This window comes from Bufo bufo, chromosome 6 (genome assembly GCF_905171765.1).
Source record: "Bufo bufo chromosome 6, aBufBuf1.1, whole genome shotgun sequence".
NCBI classification, from domain to species: domain Eukaryota; kingdom Metazoa; phylum Chordata; class Amphibia; order Anura; family Bufonidae; genus Bufo; species Bufo bufo.
The window spans coordinates 32,041,174-32,066,671 of NC_053394.1; the positions used below are offsets into that span (position 1 = coordinate 32,041,174).

A 25,498-nucleotide genomic window follows, 5' to 3' on the forward strand; every position below is an offset into this window, starting at 1 on the left:
TCATATGCAAACTAGTCCCTGGGTGCAATGAAGGCTTTGCTGTTGCACTGCGCACTCTCTACATGCCGCAGCCCCATCTCTTTGACTGACCGGGCCAGATGTGTAGACTTATTCACGTCCGGAAGTGCGATCACCACGGTTTTTGGCGCCCACGCAGTACAAGTGATGCAACTCGCCGGGCTCGTTGGACAAGCGGAATTTGATGACGGATTCCTTTTTAATGCTTCTCATCTATACCTACATTTTTGAGGTTCTGAAAACACCTTTAAAGGACCACAAAGAGTTAAGAATAAAAAAAAAAGAAAAAAGCCTTTTTCACCATCCCTGATCCCAAAACCTGTTTAATACTATATGGCTGATAAACCTTTGGTTACGTAACTGGGGATTGGGTATTGGCACTCGCCATTTGCTGTAATGGTCAGGAGCGCTCGGCTGAGCTCCGGCTATGCCCTGCTGTACGTACTTCTCTGAGCAGAGGCAAGGCGGGAGCAATCCCAAAAGTTGCGTGTAATTCCCTGGTTGCTGATGTCGGTCACACATTCGGAGTGTCTCGTGGCTGGGTAGATACGGAAGGTCTTCTGTTCAGGTTGATGTTGAGGCTTGCCCGAGAGGACTTTGCATGAGACTGGGTGTGTTCTATGTATAAAGCAAGCACTTACTTTTATCCCCCAGATTAGCTCTAAAGTGGCGGAAGGGGCATTGAATGGATGCAAGGGTTTACAGGCTAGCCAGGGAAGCAACAAATCGTGTGGTGGAGGACCCAGCATATGCACACTTTACACAGACTTGATAGCAGTGGTGTAATGCTTCTTTTCGCCAGTGGTGGCACTGCAGGGGAATTGAGCACTCGGACTAGAGAGCACAGCCGATCACCGGTGATCAGCAGTGGAACATCTTTTGATCGGTTTGTTCCAACAACAAGGGACTGTCCAAAGTGAAGAACCTCTTTTAAAGGGTCTGTTCTTACCATGAAAGCCCTCACACCTACAATTCCAATATTCTATGAGCGCCATTGCTCCCACTCACTATGTTGCTTTCACTTGTTACTGGTGTCTCTTAGGTTTTTATGTTTGTTTGTTTTTCTTTTGTGTAATGTCCTGTAGTTGGTTTCTTGTAAAAACTGCAGTGAAAATATGGCGCGTTCATGTCTTTATCATTTATATCTTCTAGACTTACAGCCAGACGCCGCCTCCCGCCTTCTCCTTCTGGGAGAGGGTGTTTCACAAGTGCATCATATACCTCTGGGTTCTTTGCAGGTATGCTATTGGTCGTTCTTGTGTTTTTTTTATTTTTTTATTTATTATTTTTAATTTCACTATTTAGACTTCTTAAAGGGATTCTGTCATGACATTTTAGGCCTATAACCTAAACATATGGCCAGGTCCGTCCTAATACCATGAATCCGAAACTGTACTTATTAAATCTGCCTGTGGCTCTATTAGGAGATGGCTGCAGCCGGGCACCCTGTATGAAGCGACGTCCCCTTGGGCACCTTAGGTAGGTGAATGACAGCACATAAAACAGGTTTTTATAACCTAATAGAGCCACAGGCACATTTAATAAGTACAGTTTCGGATTCATGCTATTTGGACGGACCTGGCCATATGTTTAGGTTATAGGCCTAAAATGTCATGACAGAATCCCTTTAAGTGGGTGCTCCAGGACCCCCAGCTTTTTATAGGCGTTGATACTTGTGGATCCTCTAATCTGTTTGGTGCTGCCTAGGCTGGGGTGCAGAATCTTCTTCTTCTTTTTTGCAGCTTTAACCCCCATAAGGAGACATGGGCTTTCCTTTGTTGGTTTCCCAGTTCGTGGTCCCCAGAAAACTCACCGATTGGCACCACATTTAAAGGGGTTGTGCCACATTTTTAAGCTACACACTAGCCCTGTTTGCTCCATTCATTCTGTTTGGGGCTGCCGGAAGGAGCCAAGTTCCACATTTGGCTATCGCCATCAGACCCATTAGAGACGGATTAATGGGATCAGTGGATTTCCCAGCTGTTGGACCCCCACTGGTCAATTAGTTACCCTATCTTGTGAATAGGGGATGACTTTAAAACTTGGCACAACCCCTGTAAAGCGAAGTCAGGAACATAGCCGGGGGTCATTGGTGGAATAACGGGCAGGGGGAGGCAAGCTGGGGAGTGAGACGAGACTTTCGTTGGTAGGCAGGCCAGGAGTAAGGGAACCAGGTGACAAATCCAAAGGACAAGATTGAGTGCAATCTGGGGGAGAAGGACAAGGTCAGATTATTATCCAGCCTGTACCTGTGTTTTAATAATTAATAAACCCACCTGACCCGAAGTAACACATCTGCACGGAATGACGTCATTTTCAGCTCTGTCGCCGTGGCTCTTGGCGCCCTCACGCTCTGGCATGCCATGCTCATCACCCGGGGAGAGACCAGCATAGAGAGACACATTAACAAGAAGGAGCGGAAGAGACTGCAGGGTAAAGGGAAGGTAAGTGGCGCCTTTTGGTTTTTCATGCTACGTTTAAAACCACATCATTAGGCCTCATGTACACGACCGCGTGCCGGCCTTGCCTGTGCTGCAGAACGGCGCAGTGCACCAACCATGTGGTCGCCGCCTGCGGACCCATTCACTTGGGGTCCGTGATCTGTATCTGATGGTCGGCATTGCACAAAAACCTAGTGCATGCTCTACTTTTTTGCGGTGCAGAGACACGGAAAGAAAACCCACGGAAGCGCTCCGTCTCCATTTCGCACTGCACTGTATCTCCCAGGATGCGGACCTGTTCAGGTGAATGGGTCCGCATCCATGATACGGTGCGCACACGGACCCGCTGTTTACGGGCCGCATTAGTGTGCATTAGTGCCTTACAGGCGAAACCTATGCAGGGTCTTCACAGGTTGGCAGTCTACTTGAATATTGAACAGCGATATAATGAATTACAGCCGCACAATGTGATTAATATAGGCACTGTGGTCTACTTTGACCAAATGATTTCCACTTGGGATCCTCACGTGGCTTTGTTTAAAACGTAACTTTAAATAAAGATATTAAAAGATAAATGAAAAACTTGTGTACATCAAAAACAACCAGTGACAATAACATTGAGCAAACAGCAGGTGGCGCTATGCAGATACATTTTATTGAATAACTCGGTGGCTATACAAAATTTTTAATTACATGAAATTACAAAAGTATTCAGATCCAGGTGCTGGTTTGAAAACTGTAGAATATTTTTTTGTGGGACAACCCCTTCAGGGCAGGAGCTATATCAGACAGATAATTATAGTTGTCGAGCTGTACACTGCGCTCCCGCTTTTAATCTAATCCTAATATATCCCATTTAGGCCTCTTTCACATGAGCGTGGCGGATTATCTTCGGATGCGTTCAGTGAAACTCGCACCATTTCACAAGCAAGTTCAGTCAGTTTTATCTGCGTTTAGTTGTTGAGTTTTTTTTCCACACGGGTGCACTGCGTTTTTGATGCTTTTTTCACGCACGTGATAAAAAAACTGAAGGTTTACAAACAACATCTCTTAGCAACCATCAGTGAAAAACGCACTGCATCCGCACTTGCTTGCGGATGCAATGCGTTTTTCACTGAAGCCCCATTCACTTCCGCGGGGTCAGGGCTGCGTGAAAAACGCAGAATATAGAACATGCTGCGATTCTCACGCAACGCAGAACTGATACGTGGAAAAAAAAAACAGTCATGTGCACAGAGCCATTGAAATGAATGGGTCCGGATTCAGTGCGGGTGCTATGCGTTCATGTCACGCATTGCACCCGCGTGGAAAACTCGCTCGTGTGAAAGGGGCCTTAGGCCAGCAAGAGCTATATTTGTGCTCAATCAGTTGAAAAGTTGCTGTTCACAGCTTTGTTTCCATTTGCACCAGCGCTGTCACATCTTAATTGCTCACATACTTAGGCCTCATGCACACGGCCGTTGTTTTGGTCAGCATCCGAGCCGCAGTTATTGCGGCTTGAATGCGGACCCATTCTCTTCAATGGGGCCGCAAAAGATAAAACCTGTCCTATTCTTGTCCGTTTTGCGGACAAGAAGAGGCAGTTATATTAATGGCTGTCCGTGCCATTCCGCAATTTGCGGACCGCAAAACACACAATGGTCGTGTGCATGAGGCCTTGTTCACACACTGCCCCTGCCTATATAGCCTCTCCCTATAGCCACATCGCACTTATATTTTCCTCATAATCTGTGTGCCTAAAATTATTAGGTGAGAGAGGTACAGTAAGAGTTGCTGTTTGGGGATTAAAACATACATTATTATGTTGGCTTGGAAAAGCCAACATACTGTTCTTCGATTGTGGTTCAGTTTATTATGTTGGCTTGGAAAAGCCAACATACTGTTATTCGATGGTGGTTCAGCTTATTATGTTGGCTTTGAAAAGCCAACATACTGTTATTCGATGGTGGTTCAGCTTATTATGTTGGCTTGGAAAAGACAACATACTGTTATTCGATGGCGGTTCAGCTTATTCTGTTGGCTTGGAAAAGCCAACATACTGTTATTCGATGGTGGTTCAGCTTATTATTATTCTTGGCGCCCCCTCTCTTTCTAAACGCTCCTCCTCTTACAGTTTTGGGGGTACATACCCCAAACTTTCCACACTTCTTCGTTCTATAGAGAAGTTCATTGCTTGTGCTTTAATAACCGTTTCCACCCTCCGGGCCCCTGTGACGGGCCCCCAAACGCCACTTTTTTTCCCATAGACTTTGACAGGGAAAATTTTCAAGTCGCTCTCACTCGCACAGTTTTGACGCTACATTCCCCAAACTTGGATCACATATTGTTGGTGTCACCCCGAACAAAACTGACACCCCAAAGTGGGCGGAGCTAGCAACGGCCAATGAAAATTTAGCAATTTTCTATACGCTACTCCTCCCACAGTTTTAGGAGTACAATTGCCAAACTTTGCACACTTGTTCAGCACATACCCGAATAGGTTGCTTGTGCTTTGTTAAGCGATCCCACCCTCCGGGCCCCTGGGGCGGCTCCCCGATGATCCAATTTTTTTCCCATAGACTTTCATTGGAAAATTTTAAACTTTTGCCACTCGTACAGCTTTTAAGTTAAATTTGCCAAACTTGGGTCACTTAGTCATGGGGTCAACCTGAAAATTTCTGTCACATTTTCGGGACTCTAAAAAGTGGGTGGAGCCACAAACAACCAATCAGAATTTCCCTATTGACTACAATGAGAAAATTGAAATTGCTGCCATTCTCACAGTATTTAAGCCAGAGTACCCAAACTCGGCAGGGTGGGTCAGTGTGTGACAAAGGTTAAAATTAATTTAAAAAAAGTGGGCGGAGTCTACAACAGCCAATGAAATTTTAGCCATTTAATTTTTCCCATTTAAACAAAACTGCCGCTGCTCTTAGACTGTTAATGGCAGGGTCCTGAAACTTGGCACAGTTGGTCACTGGAGGACTGTGAGAATTGTCTGTCTCATTTTGGGGACTCTAAAAAGTGGGCACAGCCACAAACAACCAATCAGAATTTCCCCATTGACTTCAATGAGAAAATTTAAATTGCTGCCATTCTCACAGTATTTAAGCCAGAGTACCCTAACTTTGCACCATTGTTCAATGGGTGACTGAAGTTAAAATGTATGAAAAGCGGGCGGAGTCTACAACATCCAATCAAATTTCAGCCATTAGTTTAAATGGGAAAAATTCTAACTGCCGCTGCTCTTAGACCCCTTTCACACGGGCGAGTATTCCGCGCAGATGCGATGCGTGAGTTGAACGCATTGCACCCACACTGAATACCGACCCATTCATTTCTATGGGGCTGTTCACATGAGCGGTGATTTTCACGCATCACTTGTGCGTTGCGTGAAAATCGCAGCAAGCTCTATATTGTGCGTTTTTCACGCAACGCAGGCCCCATAGAAGTGAACGGGGTTGCGTGAAAATCGCAAGATTTTCACGCACGGTTGCTAGGAGACGATCGAGATGGAGACCCGATCATTATTATTTTCCCTTATAACATGGTTATAAGGGAAAATAATAGCATTCTGAATACAGAATGCATAGTAAAATGGCGCCGTTAAAAAAAAATATAATTTTTTTTTTTTTTTAACTCGCCTTAATCCACTTACTCGCGCTGCCGGCATCTCGTCTGTCTCCTTCTTTGCTGAACAGGACCTGTGGTGGCGTCACATGATCCATCACATGATCCCTCATCACCACATGATCCCTCATCACCACATGATCCCTCATCACCACATGATCCCTCATCACCACATGATCCCTCATCACCACATGATCCCTCATCACCACATGATCCCTCATCACCACATGATCCCTCATCACCACATGATCCCTCATCACCACATGATCCCTCATCACCACATGATCCCTCATCACCACATGATCCCTCATCACCACATGATCCCTCATCACCACATGATCCCTCATCACCACATGATCCCTCATCACCACATGATCCCTCATCACCACATGATCCCTCATCACCACATGATCCCCGGAGTGACGTCACCACAGGTCCTGTTCAGCAAAGGAGACAGAAGGAGATGCCGAGCTGCGCTATTAAGTGGACTAAGGTGCATTAAGGGAAAATAATACAATCTACACAACCCCAATCCAAAGGCCGAACTTCTGTGAAGAAGTTCGGGTACCAAACATGCACGATTTTTCTCACGCGAGTGCAAAACGTATTACATTGTTTTGCACTCATGCGGAAAAATCGCGCGTGTTCCCGCAACGCACCTGCACATTTTCCCGCAACGCCCGTGTGAAAGAGGCCTTAGACTTTTATTGGCACAGTCTTCAAACTTGGCGCAGTTGGTCACTGGAGGACTGGGATTAAAATTCAAAACAGTGGGTGGAGCCACCAACAGCCAATCAGATTTCAAGCCAACATCCTGTGGTTTCTTCAGAAACGACACCGTCTAGTTTAATTTACTCTTTGGAAGTGCCGTGGATTTTTTTTTTTTTTTTTTTTTTTTTTTAAACTTAGCAGCTAGCTGGCAACTGGTCTAAAAGATAGTATCGCACACCCCTCCTGACATGTTTCGCTGCAGTTGCACCTTCGTCAGGGGTTAAGGGATCTAGACCGGTGTGCGGACAGCCGCTGCTTGAAGCTGTACGCGGGTCCATGGCCTCTAAAGTTAAGAGCTCCTTCACATATGATTGTGGTTTGGCATTTTTTCAAAAAATGACATGAAAAATGCATTTATTTTTTTTTTAAGTCACATATATCTTGTGATTTTTCTGGAAAAACGTAAAAAAAAAAAAAAAATGACAATCCTTCAAGATGCTTCCTTTAAAAAAAATGAAACAAAAACATAAGCACAACAATTTTTTTCTGGGTGTTATGGTTTTTACAGCAAAAAACGCACCTTTAGAAATGCAGGGACAAAAATGTCAAAAACTGCAAAAGTTGGTAGAAAATCTACCGAAAACCACGTGTGAATCCAGCCCTAGAGTTGGATCTGTGTGAATCCAGCCCTAGAGTTGGATCTGTGTGAATCCAGCCCTAGAGTTGGATCTGTGTGAATCCAGCCCTAGAGTTGGATCTGTGTGAATCCAGCCCTAGAGTTGGATCTGTGTGAATCCAGCCCTAGAGTTGGATCTGTGTGAATCCAGCCCTAGAGTTGGATCTGTGTGAATCCAGCCCTAGAGTTGGATCTGTGTGAATCCAGCTTCCTGCTGACAGTTCAGAATGATATCCTGTGTGATGGATCCTGCCTATGCTGTTGGGACGCAGTTTTCCGCGGTCGGTGGGTTTGCACAGACAGACGCAGGGTCAGTTGCAATGTGGCTGTGTTTTAGGGGCCAAGTGGACACGTCACTAGAGTTTGACTTATGAGGTGGGTCGGTTGTGACTGATATATTTTTCCCTTTTGCAGATATTTCAGAATCCTTACAGCTACGGCCGCTTCAGCAACTGGAGACTGTTCTTTGGAGTAGAAACACAATGGTAAGTTCTCATGAGATCCAGTAACCAGTAGTAATCCCATTTCTATACAACGCACCGCACAAACCGTGAAAAGCTTTCAAAATGGCGGAAGACGATGAGCGATTACGTAGCTGATAAAGACTGAACTGAATGGCCTGATTCCCACAATACCATTTTCCATCCGTGTGAACGCAGAATGCACGGGGCAGTGGGGCGACTTCTGCTATTGGACAGACCAGTAAAGAACTGACACACCAGCCGTGGTTTCTTCTCACCAGTGCTGCACACACAAGGCCTCTTGCACACTAACGTATTTTCTTTCGGTGTCCGTTCCGTTTTTTTCTTTTTTTGTGCTGACCGTATACGGAACCATTCATTTCAATGGGTCCGCGAAAAAAACGGAAGGTACTCCATGTGCATTCCGTTCCGTATTTCCTTTCCGCAAAAAAATTGAATATGTCCTATTAGGATAGGAGTGTTCTATTAGGGGCCGGCTGTTCCGTTCCACAAAATATGGAATGCACACGGATGTCATCCGTATTTTTTGCAGACCGCAGAATACATACAGTCGTGTGCAAGAGGCCTAAGGTGGATGTTCTGGGAGGGAAGTGAAAGCGTCAGGTGACGACACCGCAAGTATGTGACACCAGTATCTAGAGACATAAAAAGGATTACAAAGATTGTGGCTTACATGATCTAACAGAGTAATTTCATTTTCTGCTTGGGGGGGGAAAAAAGAAAAAAACCTTTAACCCTTAGAGAACCTTGCGATTTTTCTGTTTTTGCGTTTTTGTTTTTCACTCCCCACCTTCCCAGAGCCATAACTTTTTTTTTTTTTTCGTTCACTTAGCCTTATGAGGACTTTTTTTTTTTTTGAGGGACAAGTTGTACTTTCTAATGGTACTATTTATTATTGCATATGATGTAGCTGTAACAAAATTTTTAAATGGGGTGTAATTGGAAGAAATTTTTTTTTTTTTTATTTTTTTTTTACGGCATTCCCTACGTGGTAAAATTGACCTGTTACCCTCATTCTCCAGCTGGGTACGGTTACAACGGTATCACACTTGTATAGTTTTTCTTGCGTTTTAATACTGAATAAAAAATAAACCTTGAAAAAAAATTATTTTCTTTTCAGAAAATACTACTTTTTTGTATTTGTGTACAGAGCTGTTTGAGGGCTAATCTTTTCAGCGATTAAATGTATGTGACTTTTTGATCACTTTTTATTAAATTCTTTTGGGGCAGTGAAGTGAAAAATATGGCGAATTGGCCATTTGCTATACGGGATATATAGGAGATGATTTAAAAAAATAATTATATATAATTATTATTATTATTATTATTATTTTTTTTTTTTTTATTCACCCTGGCTGACTATAACTGACAATCATTAGATTGCCCATATTGTTCTGTGAAGGCATAGAAAGAAGACACAATTTTACTGTAAAACAATACAGTGCTGCCACCTGCTGGCCTGTATTGGTATATTCCAGTATTAGCTATCGGAGCCTTCTTGAGCCTCTGAGCTAATACTAGCTTATGACAGTCAGGGAACGCTGTTACGGGCTTCCACATCCACACTGCTCAGATACCGTGGTCACATTTGACCACAGCATTTGAGGGGTTAAATGTATGCAATCATCCTTAGGGTCCATTCACACGTCCGCAATTCTGTTCCACATTTTGCGGAACGGAATTGCGGACCCGTTCATTTCTATGGGGCCGCACGATGTGCGGCCCGGATCCGGAATTGCGGATCCGCACTTCCGTTCCCCAAAAAAATAGAACATGTCCTATTCTTCCTATTCCTCAGTCATGCACTCCTGACCACCCTGTCTGCCCTATAGGCTGATTTTAATTAGTGTTAGTACATAGTCAGGCCTGCTTCCCCTCACTCACTGAAGCCATGGCACCAGGAGTGAGATCGTTTGTGGACTCTCACTGCAGTCCTTGCTAGCCATTTGGCGCCAGGTGGTGTTGTGGAGTGGGCCTGCTGTGTAACCTACACTCCCTGAAGTGTATGGTAGCCGTCATGGCGCCTAACAGGTAGAATTTAGCGTAGGAACCCGTCTAACAGAGATCGCCTTGACGCTCGGCAGACGGGCTCAAATAATTTTGTACAAAACGATTTGCCAAGTATCTCGCACTTATAGTGTAGCACTTGTAATTATTATGCAATTTTGTACTCTATATTGCAGTTAATTGTCGCATTGCATGTTTCTGTCTTTCAATGTCCTATTCTTGTCCGCAATTGCAGACAAGAATAGGCATTTTCTATTAAGTGCCGGAGATGTACGGTCTGCAAAATGCGGAACACACATTGCCGGTGTCCGTGTTTTGTAGATCCGCCAAACACTTACGGACGTGTGAATGGACCCTTAGGGCTGATCGCATCCATCCCGGGTCTCTCCTGTTTGAAACAGCAGAAACCTGGTGGCTATGGTGCTGCGCAAGCAGGTGCCGCCGTACATGTACAGGGGAGGTTGCCAAGGAGTTAAAATGAACATATTTATAGACTGTAACAGATGGGGGCGTGACCTTCCCCAGGATTCCTTACGAGTCACCCCCCCCCCTTTTTTCCTTTTTTCTGTTAAACCTTGCACTTCTGTCTTTCTTTATCTTCTGACTTAGGCAATGGATCACACGCGTCGTCCTGCCGTCTTCTCATCCGGCTTACGGGGACGGTCTGAAGTGGAACACTCCACATTGGCTCCCCACAAAACAGACTTCTGTCCTTGCAATCTAGAGCGGAAACCCCCTCCTCCAGGAGATGGTACAGTCTACCACCAGACGCCTGCTAGAACAACCGCACAAGCTTATTGAACTGTACTGTGTGTGTAATACCAGCAACAGCGCAAAAAGAAACTGTACAATAATGTAACATGCCGGAGATGGCGGCAGAGCGATTCCTGCGCAGTTGTGTGGTCAGGGACCCAGCAGATAATGAATAGTTTTATGGTTTACCTCCAATATAAAAGGGAAAAGTACAAGAACATATTTTTCATTCCTTAAAGGGTTTGTATGAGATTAGAAAAACTTGTCTGCTCTCTTCCAACAACAGTGCCACTCTTGCCCTTGGGTTATGCCCGGTATTGCAGCTTTCAAGTGAATTGGGCTGAGCTATTCCAGAGGCAGCCTGGGGATAAGAGTCGTCATCTTTGTCTGGGCTTTTAGCACAGCGGGGGGTTTCACTTAAAGGGGGTTTGTTCATCCCCCTCCCAAAATCATACTTGCCTGATCCTTGCCGCTGGCTTCCCACTCCTTACTGCTTTTGGTTTGAAGTGGGTCCCGTGACTGCTGCCGTGTCATCCATGCGGCATGTGACCCAGGGACCGGTCAGGACTTCTCACTTTATACTAATCGATACACTCCTCTGTTTGCCTGTATATCTAGGTCTATCAAGAGAACACTAGAGCTGCAATCTGTCATGCCAGCTCTGCAACGACTATTCTAATGAGGATTACTTTGCAGATACACCCTTTTCTGTGCAGCAGAGTTATTAACCGATATGACTCTGCTCTCCCAGTATGGCTACAGACAAGATTTTGTATTTCTTTTCAGATTACGGAATGTCCCTTTAAATAGCTTATAAGATACTGATAGACTGTACTGCAGAGGCAGCTGAAAATCCCACAGACCTTAAAGGGTTTATCACATGATTAATGTAAAAAATGAAACTCTGACATCATATAGTACATGACAATATCTTTCTAAGGCCTCATGCACATGGCCGTTCTGTGCATTGGGGACCGCAATTTGCGGTCCCAAATGCACGGGCAACATCCGTGAGGCGGCTGGGACCCATTCAACTTTAATGGATCAGTGAACCGTCCGCACCGTAAAAAAATAGAACATGTTCAATTTTTTCGCGGTGCGGAGGCACTCCTTTAAGTGAATGGGTCCACATCCGTGATGCGGGGGTGCACACGGCCGGTGCCCGTGTATTGCGGACCTGCTCTATGCGGGCCGCAATATGGCAATGGCCGTGTGCATGAGTCCTAACAAAGCTAGAACCGGCCCTGTAACTCACATGGATCCAGAGATCTCCCTCATTGCTCTGCTGGATTTATATCAAAATGACAGCTCAAGGGGTTTGTGTTGTCTGCTGGAGCTCTCATCCTATCACAGCTCAGGGGGCGTGTCCATGCTCTCCCTATCACAGCTCAGGAGGCAGTTGAAGGATAAAACTGAGCATGTGCGGCCATCTGTGAGCAGGACAAAGACATGAGAAAAAGAGCAAACAGCAGGTGGCGCTATACAGAGACAATTTATTGAATTACTTGGTGGCTATACACAATATTTAATTACATGCAATTACAAAAGTAATCAGATCCAGGTGCTGGTTTGAAAACTACAATATTTTTCACTGGACAATCCTTTAAGGGAACCTTATAGGCAAAGTGAAATTTTATTTAATGTGTCATCCTATATAATGGGAACCCCCATTTACCTGAAATTAAGGCCTCTTTCACACGACCGTTTTTTTTTTCCGTTTTGCGGTCCATATACGGAACCATTAATTTCAATGGTTCCGCAAAAAAACGGAATGTACTCAGTATGCATTCCGTTTCCGTTCCGTTAAAAGATAGAACATGTCCTATTATTGCCCGCAAATCACATTCCGTGGCTTCATTCAAGTCAATGGGTCCGCAAAAAAAAGGAACACATACGGAAATGCATCCGTATGTCTTCCGTATCCGTTCCGTTTTTTGCGGAGCCATCTATTGAAAATGTTATGCCCAGCCCAATTTTTTTCTATGAAATTACTGTATACTGTATATGCCATACGGAACAACGGATCAGTTTAAAACGGATCGCAAAACACTGAAAAAGCCATACGGTCGTGTGAAAGAGGCCTAATGGAGTTTTCCAAGATTAGAAAAACATGGCTTCTTTCTTCCAAGAACATTGCCACTCCTGTGCACAGGTGGTGTGTGGTATTGCAACTCATCCCTACTCACTTCAGGGAAGCTGGGCTGCAAAACCAGACACAACCTATGGACTGCTGCGGCGCTGTTTCTGGAAGAAAGCAGTCATGTTTCTCTAATCCACCCTTGTAATGAGGATTTTTATAAATATTCAGCAGAATAGCTGATGGGGAGCCTGGTGATGTATGCATCATTGTAAACCTCTAAAGAGCAGGGAGCCGCTGAGTCCATCGGTGTCCACTAGATAATTTAAATGGGTCGGCACTTGTTAAAGGGATGATGAGATTTGTCCCAGAAACAGCGCCACCCTTGTCCATAGGCTGTGGCTGGTACGGCAGCTCTGCCCCAATAATTTATGGGAGTCATCCTGCGCTATTTTTTTCTTTCTGGTGAAACGCCAGGCTTCTTAAATGAAACCTGGTAGACCCCATTTATAATCAGCTGTGCGCCTGATCTGGTGCTTCTGTTACTTTCGTAGCAGCAGCACCACCATCATAGCTGAATGAGGCTCCAGTGATGATAATGGACACAGCCCATGGCCAAGAGTAGCACTGTTCCTAGAAGAAAGCAGCCATGTTTTTCATATCTATTCTCAACCCCTTTTGAGTTGAGCTGCCATACCAGTGGCTCTGTCTTCTATGAAATTTAGATTTTTTCTTATAAAGTAAAATCTTAGTGTCGATAGTTTCTAACCAAAGTGGAACATCAGGCACTACCCCAGAATTACAAGTATTCATTATTTTTTTTTGACTATGTGGACTTTACTCCATATCGCAGTTAAAAATGCATAATATAATCAGCACTTCTGTGACTGGTAATGTCCGTTATAATGAAGGATAACCTGTATATTTTTAATGCATTTTACTGTAGGACTGGTTTCCAGTAGAAAAATCATTTTATCTTAATTGCATTAAATGCAACATCTAATGATCCAGAAATTCTAATACACCAGCATAGGTTTACAATGTGAGGAAAACATCACTGGACACTTACAAGAATTTGAACTTTTTCCCCCACAAATTTTGTAAAAAAAAATAATAATTTAAATTTTTCAATAATCCTGCAGTTTTCATTCTGACCACTGAGCCTTATAATAGGCTGATACTTCATGTTCTGTAGAAATCACTTCCCCCACAGTTCCTTCATTATCACAGGCAAGGATTACCATGAAAGGTAACATCTGACTATAAATAAAACAAGATCCACCATTCACATCAGCAATGTGAAAGCTTTTCTACTCCCCCTCCCTGCATAGGTCACAGAGCATGCCTACAAAACTCTCCGATAGATGAAAAGGAGTCCTCTCCAGACTACAGGTTAATATATTTGAGGGATAACGGATATCCTTTAAAGCCCCCACCCAGAGCCTTACTTGTGCACATTGTGTATAATGTTGCTATACTGTCTTCTCTAGGCATCCAACAGTACTATAGAGCTGTCATGCTAGAGAATTCCCAAACGAATTAATGAAATGACTCCACTGACTTTGCCCCAATCTACACATCAAAGCTGAAGCCAATTGGCTGTGCAGGATAGATCATGTTATCCTGTTGTATATGCTTCTGTGCTGGTGTGAAAACGGAAAGATTCTTTCTTTATATAAATAAACAAACAGCAAAAAAAACAAACAACCACCACCATAAATTCCCAATAGTATGGATAAGGGTCATAATCTGTTGCCATCTTTAGTTTAGGACTAGTGTGAGAATTTTTGCAGTATCCCTCACTCCTGCAGGTTATCAAATTGGTCTTCGTAAATGATGGGAGTTGTAGTGCTGCCAGTTTCTCAGAGATTGTTCTTACTTTACATTACTTCTGGTTTGCAGGAATTTGGCTCCGATCTTACTTTGTTCTCATTGATCACAGTTCCTGGGCAGATTTAGGGAAATTGGTTCCTTTTCTACTATTGCTGTTTTGTATGAAGCTGCGGGTGTGCCGATTCTGTAACGGTGTTATTTATTAACTATATTCTATATAAATTTATTTCTAAGAATGTTTTTGGCGTTTCATTCCTAATTTCCACATTCCTGCGGTAACAGAAGTGGATCCATTGAACATGTGTTGGTTACAACGGTAGCTAAAAGCAAAACACCACACCAAATACCTAAACCATGGCAAAAATATATTGCTAGTCCTGCACTCACACAGTTCTGAGTATTAAAGGGGTCGTCTCTCACTTTAGAAAATGGCATTTATCATGTAGAGAAAGTTAATACAAGGCACTTACTAATGTATTGTGATTGTCCATATTGCTTCCTTTGCTGGCTGGATTCATTTTTCCATCATATTATACACTGCTCATATCCAGGGGATTACGACCACCCTGTAATCCAGCAGTGGTGGTCGTGCTTGAGCACTATAGGAAAGAGCATCAGCCTCTTTGGTGGCCGGGACTGTGGGAGCCTGCTCAGGCACATATTTGCAGCAACTCCTGTCCCAGCCACCTCACAGGCAGTGCTGGCCGTAACCCCTGGATCTAAGCAGTGTATGTGATGGAAAAATGAATCCAGGCAGCAAAGGAAGCAATATGGACAATCACAATACATTAGTAAGTGTCTTGTATTACCTTTCCCTACATGATAAATGTTATTTGCTAAAGTGAGAGACAACCGCTTTAACACTTAAAACAAGAACCTCCTTGTGGTTTCCCAATGCCCCTCCGAGGAACTGCAGGAAAACAATAAATGAAGTAACACACAGATTGAACATAGCGGCTTTATTTCCTAATGTAAACTTGATGCAAACCTTTCGAAATGATCTCTATTCACAAACCAGAAATGATTTTTTGGAAAGGTGTAAAAGTCTATGTTGCTTTACATATATTTTCCTCTGTTGGGAACACGTAATCGCTATAACATACTCTGTTAATCTGCAAAGTCAAAATTACATATGTGCAAAATAATGTATGAGACTGTTGGGGGGGGTGTTATGTTGTACTAAAATTTTGTGATGTCATCAGCTGTGCCTACACCGAGCCCAACCCCACAGTGACCATCACTATCTAAGGCTACAGCCAAGTATGAGATACTGTCCCCGAAGGAATAGCGCTCTTCAGCCCAACTAGAATCCTTCCGCCTTAAAAGACTGGCCCTCGTTAGATTTCATAGTCTAGCCCGTCTACGCCAGCCAGGAGATTTCCTATTGTAAATTTTTGCTATGGTTATTCAAGTGCAACATAATTCATCATCCAGCTCCGGAAGCGAAGTACTGAACGCAACGTAAATCTGGAATGCAAGAAATATGAGGGGGGAGTCTTCTGGCTGTCCCTCGTGGTAGAGGTGGCTAAACAAGATGGCACTATGACATTGGCGATCTACAGGTCAGTAAATAAGTGGCATCCTGGTTAGATTGTCTCCGTGCAAATATCCATCTTCAGGAGGAGTCTCAGCTGCCGGGGCTCCCGATCAGGAACCTAAGCACAGAACAGAAGAAGGTGATAAATCTCAGACAATGATGCAGGATGAGTTTTGTTGTATACATTACATGGTAACTTTATGCTGCAGCTTAGTACAATTACGAAGATCCTAGAAACTTTTTTTTTTTTTTTTTTACAATTTTGCACAATAAAAATACTTTGGACTTCCTCACGATGTGCGCAGTCACAGCACGGCGAGCGGCCGAGGGCCAGGAAGTGGCGAGTACAGAGCCTGGGGAGTGCTGCATTTACTGCTTCCCGGTCCTCCTATACTAATGAGGGCCTCCATAATGGAAGCACAAAACTGTCTTATAGGGTAAAAAAAATACGGTAAGTTATGTGTTGCTGCATTCAAAGACCCAGGACATTTTCACTTTTCCATCCACAGAGCTGAGAGTTTTTTGTTTTTTTTTGCAGGAGAACCTGCAGTTTGTATTTCTCGCCCATTCCATTGGGGGACACAGACCATGGGTGTAGCTTAGGCCATTACTAGGAGGAGACACTATGCAAATAGTAAAAAACAGCTCCTCCTCCACTGGCTATACCCCCATGCTCCAACAGGAGGACCTCAGTTATAGCTTTGTTTTTTTTCTAAACAGAGGACGCAGGGTCGCATGGTGCGTCCCTGGTCTCTCAGTGGAGCGAGCGCTGGGGTCGAAAGGCCGTCCCCGGCTACCTCCCTTTTCCCCCAGAAGATAAGTGGAACCGGACTCGACCTGCAGCTCTGGTGGCCTACCAGATCTGGGGTCACCTAGTCCTGCCCTCTATCCAGTGCACTGCCACTCCTTGTGCCAGATGACTGAAGAGGTGACCCCCTGCTGGTCCGGTACAGAGGGTGAAGACTGCAGGACTCAGATAAGTACACGGCTCTCCTGCAAGCTCCCCCCGTGCTCACACTGACACGGTTCTTTAGGGCTTACCTGTGGATCTCGGAGGGCCGGCTGGTTGAGAGGGAGGAGGGATTCCTTCTTGTCCCCTGCATTCTGGCGGTGGGTGCCATTTTTGGAGCCGGGGTCTGCCTTTTTTCATAGTTCCCGCACACGCGCGATTTTTTACAGTGATTTTTTTTTTACCATGATTTTTCCCCGTGAATTTTTCGCACGATCAGTGACGTGACTGGGGGGGCGGAGCCTATCGTGTCAGCTCCGGCGCTTCCGCTTTGTTCAGCGCCTCTCCACGCTTGACTGCTACTCCAGCTCCTCACAGGTCACGGTAGGACAGGCAGTGTTCTGCAAAACAGTAGGAGACCCTGACTCCGGGATTGCCACCATCATGCCTAAACCTTGGGCCTCCCAAAAATCTAAAGTGACGCCTCAGGTCCCACTGGGATCCTGTAAGGTCTGCTGCTTGCCACTGTCTGTTACAGGCTCCTGTGACTCTTGCTTTGCCTCGGGATCATCCACCTCCTCCTCCCTCACCAAACCAGCCCAGTCCCTCCTCCGCCCCTTCGGAGCCCTCCTGGGCCTCTGCCATAGCTAGGGCGGCCGCGGACTTGGCCCAAGTCTCGCACGCGGCCATGGCCTTTATGGAACGCATGGCGGCCACTGATCCACCGCCTGCGGTGCCTGTGGTTAGCACCGCTCCACCCCCGGTGCCCCCCACAGAGGACGCTCGACCATTAAGAGGCAGCGTACGCAGCAGCATCCCTCCTCGGATGACTCTGCTTCCCCCCCTGGAGGCGTGTTCAGCCTCTCCCTCTCGCAGGGATTACAGGTCTGAAGGGGAAAGGTCCGGCTCGGACGAGGACACTGAGCCGGAACCCTCACCTAAGCTCTCCACCATGGTGGCAGACTTGGTCACGGCGGTACGTGACACCTTTGACATTCAGGGGGAACCTCCTTCTACTAGTAGCCAGGAATTCCCCCTCTTCCATTCCAGAAAACCGGAGGCAGTCACATTCCCCATTCATGGCGAGTTCACCAAGGTCCTTTCTAAGGCCTGGGAACGCCCTAATCACCGTTTTTCTGCTACAAGGCGTATGGATACTCTTTATCCTTTCCTGGCAGATAATGTGCAGCAGTGGTCTTCTCCTCCTAAAGTCGACCCGCCGGTGGCCAGATTGGCTAAGAATACGGCAATACCAGTCCTGGACAGGTCTTCGCTACAGGACTCAGTTGACAGGCATTTGGACTCGCTTTCCAAAGCCATCTTCTCTCTGGCGGGCACAGGTCTGTGGCCCGCGTTTGCCTCGGCCTGGGTAGCCAGGGCGCTTTCGGTGTGGTTGCAGCACCATCATCAGGACCTCGCAGAGCAGGATGCCTCTCCGGACACCCTGAACTTCATCCTCCAGATGTCCCAGGCGACAACATTCCTCTGAGGCCTCATTGGATGTCAGCACTCTCTTTGCGCGGATTTCGGCCCTCTCGGTCACGCAGCGCAGGGAGGTCTGGTTGAAGGTCTGGGACGCCGAAGCTTCCTCCAAGCGCTCCCTCACTAACCTCCCCTTTGTGGGCTCCAGGCTCTTCGGGGCTAAACTGGATGAGATTATCTCTGACGCGACAGGGGGCAAGAGTACACACCTGCCCCAATCTAGATCCAAGCGTGCCTTCAGAGCTCGCCCCTCTGGCTCTAGAAACCAGTCCTTTCGGCGCTTTTCCTCCTCCAGGTCTGCGACAGCCCCCTCCTCCGGCGGCTCTCAGGACTCCCGCACGAAGCCTTCCTTTAAGCCTCAACCTTCCTGGCGCCCGCGGGCACAGTTCCAGGGGAGTTCTGCCCATCCCGCGGTTCCCAAGCAGTCCTCCGCCTGAAGGGGCCATCTGCTCTCCTTTCAGCATGTCTGGAGAGCTCACATTCAAGACGCCTGGGCCCTGGAAATTGTAACTTCCGGTTACAAGATAGAATTTGTTTCCAGACGAGCCTCGGCCCTTTTACAAGCGGTTTCTTCCCTTCTGGTCAGGGGAGTAGTTGTCCCAGTTCCTCTGGAGGAACAGGGGGCAGGTTTCTACTCAAATCTCTTTGTAGTGCCAAAGAAGGAGGGATCAGTGCGTCCGGTCCTAGACCTGAAGCTGTTAAACAAGTCCCTACGGGTGCGGAGGTTCCGGTTGGAGTCCCTCCGCTCCGTTATTGCTTCTCTTCTTCCAGGGGAGTTCCTCGCGTCGGTGGACATCCGGGACGCCTATCTGCATGTCCCTATCGCAGAATCTCACCACAGGTTCCTGCACTTCACCATTGGCGACCGTCATTATCAGTCCGTCACTCTTCCCTTTGGGCTGGCGACAGCCCCGCGGGAATTCACAAAGATCTTGGCGCTGATCATGGCGCTTCTCTGTACCAGGGGCATATCTCTGCTGCCCTACCTGGACGACATTCTGATAAAGGCTCCCTCTCCCAGGCCGAAGACAGCGTCAGGATCACTGTTCAGACTCTGCAACAGTTCGGCTGGCTGATCAACTTCCCGAAGTTCTCTCTCCAACCTTCCTAGGGGTTGATTATGGACACTACTGCAGCCCGGGTATTCATCCCGGATTGCAAGTTCTCACGATACGGGAGTCAGTGTCTCACCTTCTGCATTCCCCGTGTCTCTCCATCCGGGAGTGCATGCAGGTTCTGGGGGCTTCTGGTGGCCTCCTTCGAGGCAGTCCCCTTTGCCCAGTTTCACACACTGCCTCTGCAGCAGGCGATCCTATCCTTCTGGGACAGAACCTCGAGGGGTCTGAACTCTCGGATCCGCCTCCTCCTCGGGTTCGCATGGACCTCCAGTGGTGGCTGTCCCCTCAGAATCTGACATCGGGGAAATCCTTCCTCCCAATCTCCTGGACAGTCGTCACCACCGATGCCAGTCTCCTGGGTTGGGGCGGCGTTCTCCGGGCTCGGACGGTTCAGGGGGTGTGGTCAGAAGTGGAAGCCCGTCTTCCGATCAACATATTGGAGCTCAGAGCAATTTTCCTCTCTGTCTCATTGGACCCCCCTCCTAGCGGGTCTCCCAGTAAGGATTCAGTCGGACAATGGCACAGCCGTGGCCTACATCAATCATCAGGGCGGAACCCGCAGCCAGCCGGTGATGCAGGAGGTGAAGAGGATCCTCCAGTGGGCGGAGGCTCACGTTCCAATATTGTCTGCAGTGTACATCCCAGGGGTCGAAAACCGGACGGCGGACTTTCTCAGCCGCAACAGGGTGGATCCGGGAGAGTGGTCTCTGCATCCGGACGTATTCGAGGACGTCTGTCGCCGTTGGGGCCGCCTGGACGTGGACTTGATGGTGTCCAGGCTCAACAACAAGGTTCCAACGTTCCTGGCCCGAGCTCAGGATCCGGAGGCGTACGGGGTGGACGCTCTGGTGTCTCCGTGGCAAGACTTCGCACTCCTCTATGTCTTCCCACCACTGCCTCTACTCCCAAAGGTTCTTCGCAGGGTCGCGGCAGAAGGAATCCCGACCATCCTCATCGCCCCCGATTGCTCAGGGAGGACCTGCTGTCTCAAGGACCTCTCTTCCACCAGAATGTACAACCACTTCGTTTAACGGCGTGGCTGTTGAAACCGCCATCTTGAAGAGGAGGGGCTTCTCGGACTCAGTCGTGAAGACCATGATCAAAGCCAGCTTCCTCCAGGATATACTATCGTACCTGGAAGGACTTTCTTACCTTTTGCAAAAAGATAGGCGTTTTTCCCCTTCATTTCTCCGTTCCGGTGGTCCTCTCTTTTCTCCAGTCGGGTCTTGAGATAGGAATGTCCCTGAGCTCTCTGAAGGGTCAGGTCTCCGCTCTGGCCATTTTCTTTCAGCGCTCTCTGGCTCTGCTAGGTCCGGTGAGGACCTTCCTGCAGGGGGTGGCACATTCGGTCCCTCCGTATGTCCCCCCTCTGCCCCCCTGGGATCTGAACCTGGTTCTGTCTTCTCTCCAGGCGGCTCCTTTTGAGCCCCTGAGGGACATTTCCCTGAGTCTTCTCACCTGGAAGGTGGTCTTTTTGGTGGCCATCACCTATCAGGAGGGTATCGGAGCTGGCCGCCCTTTCCTCTAAAGAGCCCTTTTTGGTCTTCCACAAGGACAAGGTGGTACTGCGCCCAGTCCCTTTTATTTTGCCCAAGGTGGTCTCCGCCTTCCATCTTAACGAGGACATAGTCCTGCCATACTTTTGCCCTGCCCCGGCGAACCCCAAGGAGCGCGCTCTACATTCTCTGGATGTTGTCCGTGCTTTACGGGTGTACCTGTTGGTTACTGCCCCATTTCGCCGCTCGGACTCCCTTTTGTGGTTCCCGAGGGGCCTCGTAAGGGTCTGTCGGCCTCCAAGGCCACTGTGGCTCGGTGGATTCGGTCCACTATTGCCATGGCCTATAGGTCCCGGGGTAGGGTTCCCCCAGCGGGGGTTACCGTGCACTCCACCAGGGCGGTGGGGGCCTCCTGGGCTAGGCGCAATCGAGCCTCTACATCACAGCTTTGTAAGGCGGCCACCTGGTCGTCCTTACATACCTTTACAAAGTTCTACCAGCTGCACTCTTTGGCGTCGGCTGATGCTGCCCTAGGGCGCAAGGTATTGCAGGCTGTGGTTCCTGTTTAACCGTTGGACGTTTCCCTCTGGAGGTGCTGGTCTTCCCAACCCCATGGACTGCTCTGGGACGTCCCATGGTCTGTGTCCCCCAATGGAATGGGCGAGAAAAGGAGATTTTTTGTGAAACTCACCTGTAAAATCTTTTTCTCGTCTTTTCCATTGGGGGACACAGCTCCCACCCATTCTTGTCTGTTACAGGAGGGGTTGGTTCTATTCTATTGGGACCTTATGGTTAACGCCCTGACGGCGGTATTCCTAGGTTCTGTTCTTAGTTAATATTTGGTCTCCTTCTCCTACTGCTTTTGCACGCACTGAGGTCCTCCTGTTGGAGCATGGGGGTATAGCCAGTGGAGGAGGAGCTGTTTTTTCTTATTTGCATAGTGTCTCCTCCTAGTAATGGCCTAAGCTATACCCATGGTCTGTGTCCCCCAATGGAAAAGACGAGAAAAAGATTTTACAGGCGAGTTTCACAAAAAATCTCCTTTTCAGCTCTTTTGGGGAACATAGGATTTTTAATCACCTTTTTTGATGGGGGGGTTTTTTCAGCACAGAATGAACAAAATCAACAATTTTGGTTTTATTATTACAGTGTTCACTGAATTGGAAAAATATTGTGACCATTTTATTTTAAGGCTTGTTACAGAAATGTATAGTTTTTTTTCCAATAAAAATATTCACTTTCTTCAGACTATATTTAAAAATGTAAGACTTAAACATGCAGTCCTCTGATCAGTCACAATACACTGCAGTGCTTCTGTATTGCAATGTTTTATGTCTGTAAGTGATAGATAGCCTATTAGGACATTACAGGCATTGGTACGCGGTAGACCCAGCAGCCAATGTAAGACCTCTGGCTTATCACCAATGCCCGCAGTGAGAGAAGGATGCCCACTGTACAGTCAGGTGTACCCAGATGTCGGTATCTGCACTGCTCGGGTAGCAGCCGATCCTCTACGCTTGTGCTGATACTATGAGCAACTGCGCAGGCTCAATGTGACCCCGTCACTCAAGGAGGGAGGAGTTTCTTGAGGAGTGGGGCCAGCCCCTTGGTGCTCCAGGAGGCAGATTTTGAATTATTTCAATTTGTAAGAATCTATTCACCCATCTCTGATGTGAAGATTTTAGACAAAGCACTTACATCTACATGTGCTCATCCCAGAACTGAAGAGACCAAAAATCTCAGCGGTGCAGATGCCAGTAAACATTTGAATCCACAGTGGATGCATCAGGTAATTTTCCACTCGTTTGGTAGGGAGAGAGAAAGAAACCCCCCCCCCCCCCCCCACCCCCTCCAGGTGCGGACACAATTTTTTAATGGCTTGTAAAAACACTCCAGCAGCGCCGCGGCCTTCTCACCGTTTACCGCTGGCCCAGTGACGTCATGACTAGTATCACTGTCCTGGGTGGGGCTAAGCTCCATTCACTTGAGCGCCGATGCCTTCTCAAACAGCTGATCAGCAGGGGTCCAGGGTGTCAGACCCCCACCGATCAGATGCTGATGATCTATCCAGAGGATAGATCATCAGTTTAAACAAACTGCAGAACCCCTTTAAGAGAAGTCTATGGGAAAACGTCTAGGTAAAAAAATAAAAACTCAGCCAAAAGTGTAAACAAATGCCAAGGGACAGAATAAAGAATTATTATAATTTCCTACTTGGCAACATCTGGCTGCTGTATTTTTTGTGAAACCACAGATCCTCCTGTGATTACTAACATGAAGAAAAGTTCTGACAATCACTTAAAGCCATGACATACGTCCTTGAAAGTGAAAAGGTTCAGCAAACCTGACAACGTATAATACCTAAAAAACCAAACATCTTTACTTACCACTGGCATCGGGCCTCAACGGCCTCCTTCCTAACTAGTCTCTTCTTATCATCAAGCGGTTTAGCTAAGGCACAGATCACTTGTTGCTTGTAAGGCAGGAGCTGTGACGACAAGAAATTAACAGCTGAAGTCGGCAAGACAGTCATTGAAGTCGGTCATAACGAAATTTTTAAAAAATTACCATAGGCAAAGGGAGCTTTGGAAGGGCCAGCATACACTTCAGAGCTGTAATCCTCACCGCCTGCAAACACAAAAATGTACTCCTAGGATTAAAGTGGTTCTCCAAATTGCTATAGACTCTACAGGACTGCCCAAATAAGCATTTATTTCAATGACAGCTACTTGTATAAACGGGAGTAAGAACTGTGCAGGGAAGTAGGTCAGCAGAACCCGCCATCTATTGTGTAAGCCGGAGCCTTCCAACTCTCCTGCAATGTCAGGCAGTTTGATTTCAACAACCAATCCCAGTGTTGTCTGCAAATAGATTACTCCCCTCAGCAGTTCACACATGCATTCTCCACTGAGCGTGCATGTATATGGGAGAGATGGCATCATAGCAGTCAAAGCTTCCTGTGTATTTATGGCGATTAAAGGGTTCAATAGCCATCCATTAAAGCAGGCATGCTCAACCTGCGGCCCGCCAGCTGTTGCAAAACTACAACTCCCAGCATGCCCGAACAGCCTACAGCTATCAGCCTACAGCAGGGCATGGTGGGAGTTGTAGTTTTACAACAGCTGGAGGGCCACAGGTTGAGCATCCCTGCATTAGGGTATCAAACACTACAAACAACCACCTAAATATTTACAAAGGTGTAAAATAATGCAGGACATCAGCGCGTTAGTCCTACCATGCTGGGGCTACACGTCAGGCGGAGGAGCCTTGAGATGAGGGTATCTATATGAACACTCAATATTTCAGCAGCATCTAGAAGTAGTGGCTCCAGACAGGTCAGTGTGGAAAGCTGAACCACGTTGTCAGGGCAGGATAAAGCCTCGAGCAGCAAGGAGATCAACTACAGGAGAAAAGGGTAACAAGTCCTGGGATTATCATAGTGCAGGTACAGTGCTTTTCAGGATTTTAGGTCAGTAATGAATCATCAGTGGGGGGTCTGTTCCCTAACATGATCTTCATATGTGTGGCCATGTCTGGTCCTGCAGCTCTACTCATTTAAAGGGGTTATGCAACTCCTATAATGCCTCGCCAGAGGCCCGGGCCCCTCACACAGATTTTACTTACCTTGCTCCCCGGTACCCGCGTCGCTTCTGATGCCTGCATGGCCAATGCTTCAATTCCCCCTTGAGCGGATGAAAACAGGTGTTTGGGGGTATGCAGGATTATGGGGGCAAGGAGTTTACAGCCAATAGCAGGCCGCGACAGGAACAAACCTCCCTGGCGTCACCCACGCAGGCATCAAAAGCGGCGCGGATGCCGGGGAGCAAGGTAAGTACAATCTGTGTGAGGGGCCTGGGCATTTGAAGAGGCATTAACATTTCTGTATTTTTGTTTTCCAGATTTTCGTTCTGTTTTTTGCGGATCCACGTTTCCACAAAAACCTTCGGTTTTTTATTAATTGTACATCCGCATCCATTCAGTTTTTCAGCAAAAAAATAAAAATAAAAAAAAACACGGGAGGTATATATGTTGCTAGGGTACTAAAAAATATTTTTTTTCTATTTCCTGGAAACGGATCAGCAATTACGCATGACATTGATGCATTCCGCATGTCATCCAAATTTTTGCGAAACCACTGACAACGGGACCATGGATCGCATTTTGCGGACAATAGTAGGACAAGCCCTATTTTTTTTTTGCGAATCCGCATAATGGAATGGAAAGGAACAACGGATGCGGACAACACACTGAGTGCTGCCCGCATTTTTTGCAGGGCCTTTAAAATGAATGGGTCCGCATTCTGTTCTGC

At 46.8% G+C, this 25,498-nt stretch overlaps 2 protein-coding genes across 4 annotated transcripts in view; one reads left to right on the forward strand and one right to left on the reverse strand.

Annotated features, from left to right (window-relative positions):
• The window catches only part of ZDHHC16 (zinc finger DHHC-type palmitoyltransferase 16), a 28,422-nt gene extending 17,530 nt beyond the window's left edge, over positions 1 to 10,892 (forward strand). For both annotated transcript variants that reach the window (XM_040435959.1, XM_040435960.1), the window contains 4 exons: positions 1,171 to 1,256; positions 2,339 to 2,462; positions 7,870 to 7,940; positions 10,554 to 10,892. In XM_040435959.1, the coding sequence (XP_040291893.1) occupies positions 1,171 to 1,256; positions 2,339 to 2,462; positions 7,870 to 7,940; positions 10,554 to 10,668 (396 nt within the window). In that variant the 3' untranslated portion in view covers positions 10,669 to 10,892. The remainder of the gene's footprint in view (positions 1 to 1,170; positions 1,257 to 2,338; positions 2,463 to 7,869; positions 7,941 to 10,553) is intronic.
• Positions 10,893 to 15,547: 4,655 nt separating this feature from the next.
• Positions 15,548 to 25,498, reverse strand: part of MMS19 (MMS19 homolog, cytosolic iron-sulfur assembly component) — a 46,368-nt gene continuing 36,417 nt past the window's right edge. For both annotated transcript variants that reach the window (XM_040436011.1, XM_040436012.1), the window contains 4 exons: positions 24,425 to 24,589; positions 23,758 to 23,817; positions 23,577 to 23,677; positions 15,548 to 16,262 (listed from right to left, as the gene is read on the reverse strand). In XM_040436011.1, the coding sequence (XP_040291945.1) occupies positions 16,235 to 16,262; positions 23,577 to 23,677; positions 23,758 to 23,817; positions 24,425 to 24,589 (354 nt within the window). In that variant the 3' untranslated portion in view covers positions 15,548 to 16,234. The remainder of the gene's footprint in view (positions 16,263 to 23,576; positions 23,678 to 23,757; positions 23,818 to 24,424; positions 24,590 to 25,498) is intronic.